This window comes from Diplotaxodon limnothrissa, linkage group LG11, assembly GCF_057381915.1.
Source record: "Diplotaxodon limnothrissa isolate DT_005_m linkage group LG11, D_limnothrissa_male_GT1.1, whole genome shotgun sequence".
NCBI classification, from domain to species: domain Eukaryota; kingdom Metazoa; phylum Chordata; class Actinopteri; order Cichliformes; family Cichlidae; genus Diplotaxodon; species Diplotaxodon limnothrissa.
The window spans coordinates 21677081-21682553 of NC_140606.1; the positions used below are offsets into that span (position 1 = coordinate 21677081).

Consider the following 5473-nt stretch of genomic DNA (forward strand, 5'->3'; position numbering starts at 1 on the left):
TAAGTATCCTTGGACAAGATACTGACCTGATCCCGAGTGTGAATGGGTGAATGAGGTATGTTGTTCTGAGTGCTCCAGTAGAAAAAAAAGAAAAAAGGGCTATATAACAACCGGTCCATGTACTTCATAAGATTAATTAATATTTCTTTCTCTAGAGAAGGGTCAGAATAAATCTGGGGAACCGTCAAGTTGGATCACACTGGCTAATGCAGGTAAACAGACCAAACAGCTGGACAGCCTTTTTCTCAGCTGTTCCCTTTACGGGACACCAGAGCGGATCATCTGCCTACATCTCCCCCTCACCCTCTTTCACCACATGAGCTGTCGTTGTGGTCTTCCTCTTTTCATCTTGACTTTCACCTCACTCTTCCACACCCTTTTTCCTTCTTTCAGCATCCCTCCTGACTAGGATACTACTACACACTACATAATGTTGTTAAAAATCAGCAACACAGTGGAAATTACTGAGATCAGGTTAATGCTACCTTCATAGAAGTTGATCTAGCATTAAGCATGAGAAGAAAGATGACGGCTGGAAGTGACAGGTGTCATATTTGCGGATTTTGTTGTTGTTTTTTAATATATTAATCCCATTTGAAGCAGACTGAACTGCTATTTTCAATTTGCTGCGAGCAAAATTTAGGTGCAAAGCAATGTGTTTGATGTGATTATTTCCTTCTGTGCCAACAGTTACGTGAGAGATTGATGACTGGAGAACAAACAAGAGGGTGCACAACAAATCACAGCACTAAAGCAACGTATTTCCCAAAATACCCACCGCTTATTTAAAGGCTCTCTTGTATAGCGCCACACAAGAAAAACCTCCATCATACTGATGCATTTTAAATATAATCTGTGAAACATCTGAGCTAGGTATTAACAGCTCCACATGGATATCATAGTACGGGAAGATGTTGGTGTTGCGGTTTGATGTCTCGGTTTCAGATGTGTCACACCCCCAGTGCCACTGAAACCTTCAAATCTCTGCGTTCTGCGTGTCAAAAGAATACAGATTACTTTAAATACGAGTCCTATATAACTGTGCCCGTGATTTGAACATTATCACTAGTTCTGGCTTAAAAACTCAGCCATAATGTAATATTACTTCAATAACAAGTGAGAAAGTGTTTGGGGACACGCTGTGGAGTTAACACATCAAAATGGATTTGATTTATTTAAAACTCAAAAGCCTTCTACTCATTACACCCTTGGTGCTAAGCTCTCCAGAGCCATGATTTCCTTACCACATAAGCTGCTGCTCAGACCAGTTCTGGAGAGAAGAGTCGCTGTCAGTTTCTAATTCAGCAGGCAATCCATTCGCATTTTCACACCACTCTCCAAGCCACTGACTAACTGACTGACGGAAGACCCTCTTTCAATTATTCACCCAGACAGAGCTGACTGCAGCCGTCAGTGATATGGGATTGTGAACCAGTATGAAGACCAATAATATTAATACCCTGAAGCCTCAAACCTGCACATTAAAACTACCTCTGTTTATTTGTTTGTATTAATGCATTAATGCTTTCCAAAGTGAAAGCATGAAGCACGCTCTTTAATGCACTTAATGTTAGGCTGGCTAGCAGTATGCTCTGCATGAAATTGCAAATCGGCTAACTTTTCTTCTTTTGGGGAAGAGGCAGATTAAACATCCTGTTTAACTGGGAGATAACAAGCTAGTCATTTGGCCTGTGAGAACACGCCAAGTTTATTCTAGTTCAAAGGGCACACTGTGCATACACGTTTTACTCTACTGTAGGTGCTCGGTTACTAGGAAAACACCTTGTGGTCCCTTCTACTAGCAATGCTGGGAAGTGTCCCACCTGAGAGGAGCTGAGATGATAATGAGACATTAGGCAGCAGAGAGGGATCTCCTCTGAAGAGGAGGAGGTGGGCAGTGAACCAACTGCTGTATCATGTGTCAGTGGCTGATCAAGAGTACCTAGCATTCAGTTTATGGTCACATAAGTGGAAAGCTTCCGTTACAGATGAGACAAAGGCCAGGTGGTTCAGACAGTTTAACTGCCACTAAGACCAAGAGAAAGAGCCTGGATGCAGCCAGGTGACAGCATGCATCTCCGGTGACATTCAAAAGTGTGCAATGTTACATAAGGTCACAGATAAAAATGTGTTATAACACAGTTTTCTAGTCTTTAAGGCCAATTTAAAACAATTATCTCTGGCTCAACAGCCATAACTGAAGTTTGGCAACTCCCTCATTAGGAAAGGTTAAAAATGTTTTAGTATACACAAATATGGGGCATGACAAAGCACATCTTTTAGATCGTAGATGCAGGAAGAGGATGCCGCTCCTAAAATATGCCGAGGTCAGTTTGGGGTCAGTTGTTGACCAAGACCGGGGGGTGGAAGGCCAGGCCAGAGTTCACCCTCTGCCATAAGCCACATTGGATTTGAAGTCTTCTATAATGCAGAGACTCATCTTCAGCAGCTGTCCCCACATCTGACTGATGAGTTTGCGCTGAGATCTCTCCTCATCACCCGGCAGAGCTGTGTTATGGACAGGTCAGTATTTAACCTGTGAATACAGCCTGGTATGACTGGCGATTTTCAATGAAACCATTTCAACTGTGACGCATGTTTAGGCAAATTAACTGCAGGGCGGACAAAAAGAAAAACTCCCTGGTTACGGTTAAACGCCTTCGGCTGAAGAAAGCCCCACATCCCGATGTTTCATTTCACCGACGCTAGCTAATAATATTACGTTTCTCAGGAAACGCGACTCCTACGACTACCGTGAAGCACCAAACGAATCAGTAAGGACAGAATAAATTACCTGTAGTTCCGATTTCCATTCATGAGGTCAATGCCCGGTTCACTTCCCGGATCACAGTTGTCAAACGTTTGGGACTCTTCCTCCGTTCAATCCGGTGTCTCCTTCGGCTGTGCACCGCCTCTGCAGCGCTGAGTGGCCGAGGGTCCTGGTCTCTCTGTGTCCTGTCAAAGGAGGGGGGGGGGGCCTCCGGCACGGTCACTTCGCCGGCCGAGGGTCTTCAGAGTCTCCACAAACCGCCGTTTGCACTCGGTCAACGTATCCAATCGGATTTCACTGCCACGGCGAAAGCTGCTGGCTGCTCAACGCGGCGCTGTGGCAGTGAAAACCTGCTAGTTAGCCAAGTTAACTCACTAGCCAGGCTCGAGTGGGGGGGGTGGGGGGGGACAGTGGTTTGAGGAGCTGTCAGGATATCATCACAGCGGGGTCACGGAGTCCAAATGAATCCCTACCGATATCTGATCATTAAAAGAGACGTCATAAATTCGTATCTACAGCAAAGCTAATGTCGGGAAAGCAACCCTAATTAGCTAGCTGACTAGCTAGGCTGTCGGAGAGTTGGAATTCTGTCAGACGACGGCTACTTTTCCTGCGTTAAAAACAGCTGCTGATACGGGCCCTTCTCCCGAGGGCCGTACACCCACGACGTCGTCCTCCGTAGTATGCGTTCAGCTGCCAAAAGTAAAGCTGTCAACAGCGCGATGTATGCGCCGATAAGTGTCACGATCTCCAGTCTGGTTGACAGATCAACTCTGCAAGGCTTCGGCAAGCCAGCTAAATATGGTGAAGTTGCCTTTCTGACACCGACAGGAAGAGGTGGGCCCGTGTCACCAGACGTCAGACCGCCAGCTCCGCCCTCACCCAAAGGTAACCCCACCTTTTGAATGAATTACAGTTTGAGACTTAGGAGGTGCATTTTTTTCTTCATCCACCCATGCATTAATATCTAAGAATCATTAGTTAAGGTGGATTTCAGGATGCTATGAGAGTAAGCCTTGATAAATCCCATGACTTACTTTTCAGACAAAGCTGTATTAAACGCACACTAAAATCAAACAAAAAACGCAACAAGAGTAATAAAAAACAATTTTATTTTCTTTAAAAAATAACCCTCCCCAACAGAGTTCCCATACTATCACATACAGAGCCAAAATAATATGCTTCCACGTCCTTTCATTCAAATCTATTGGGAAGTGCTATGACAAGGACTGTTCTTGATCAGTGGCTTCAATATTGCTTAGTCAGACCGTGAGGCTGCGTGGAGGGGGAACGGACTCTCCCGTGTCCACATGATACATTTCCAGGGTGACTGCCATTTCGTCTCCCCCCTTTGCAAGGTGCTTTGTGGCTTCAGTGAGTGAAGAACTGCATCTGGTTTCAGTGGTGTTGGGGAAATGCCCCCAGGTTGATATTTTTCCTTTCTTTCTTTCTTTCTTTTTTTTTTTAAAACGCAGAATGAGGGGCAGAACACTGGCCCCGACTGTGAAAAGCCCCTCAACTGCTGGGCCAAAATACATAACAGGTTAATATTATATATTCATATATACAAATCACCGTGGACACAATGAAGGATCAGTAAAACGGTGTACAAAGGCATTTTGATTATGCAAGTTCATAAACATGATTTAAAAATCAAACTCATCTGATCTCTTATCTTTTGATCCCTTTCGACTCAAAAGGGGGTCTGACCATCAGACAAGATTTGAGGCGCTTAAAGGGCAACTGAGGTGGAATTTTGGGACCGTCTCCACAGTGCCCTCTTGAGGATACACTCTGACACTAGTCACAATATTCATAATAATAATGACAAAGGAAAAAAGCAGTCTTTATAACCATTACACAATCGAGGCAAAACGACTGACAGGCAGTGGTGAGCGCGAGGCTCCTACCTCTAAGAAAACCAAAGTAAGGTGGCTCAGAATATCCAGTCATAAAAAATAATTACATGCATTTTTCTTCCATAAATCCAGAAAGTGACTAGATGTAAAGGCAGGGCATGTTAAATAGTCGTGATAGAGGCCCACCCTGTCAAATGTAGCAATCCCCTAACTGTGCTGCCCACGCACACAGAGCACCAATAGGGATTGGCTAACACAACATAGGGGATTGGGGCAGGGGATGCTGCAGGTGTGTTATGCGACGAGTGAGAACAGACGGCAAGGATAAAAGGTGATGGCGGAAAGGTTGATGAGTTTGGCTTAACGTGGGAATGGGGGGAACAAGTGCATTTGATCAGCTATGTCTCTGCATGCTGAGAAGGAGACTGAGAGCGCAGGCATGTGTGTGCTTCTGTTGTAAATGCCTGCAGAGGGGAAGAGCTCTGTGTAAAAGCGGGACAGGCGCAGGATAGGTTGGTACAGTTAGGCAAAGAAAAGCACGGGTGGATGCGTGGAGCGCGCCGCTTGGCGCCATTTCCACTGATACACGTTGGAATGTGCAGACGGATCGGAGCAAGGTCAGTTGCTGAAGGCGACTTCAGCTTTGCAGCACTTAAGTGATCATAGACTATATTTGCCTGCTTTTAACTCTACAGAATAGTGTTGACCTTGCCTATTGCCTTTGTTCTGAAAGCTACGCAAGTGTGGGTGTGAAACGTTCAAATGTAGAGTGTAAAGTCTCGCCAAAGGCTAGTTTCACCATTTTGAAGTAAAATAAAATAAAAGTAAAGTTTAAAAAGTGCCT

The 5473-nt window shown here is 44.8% G+C and overlaps 1 protein-coding gene across 2 annotated transcripts in view; it reads right to left on the bottom strand.

Moving 5' to 3' along the window:
• Positions 1-3585, bottom strand: part of ago3a (argonaute RISC catalytic component 3a) — a 37635-nt gene extending 34050 nt beyond the window's left edge. For both annotated transcript variants that reach the window (XM_085366355.1, XM_085366354.1), the window contains exon 1: positions 2795-3585. In XM_085366355.1, the coding sequence (XP_085222481.1) occupies positions 2795-2813 (19 nt within the window). In that variant the 5' untranslated portion in view covers positions 2814-3585. The remainder of the gene's footprint in view (positions 1-2794) is intronic.
• Between the last annotated feature and the right edge of the window lie 1888 nt (positions 3586-5473).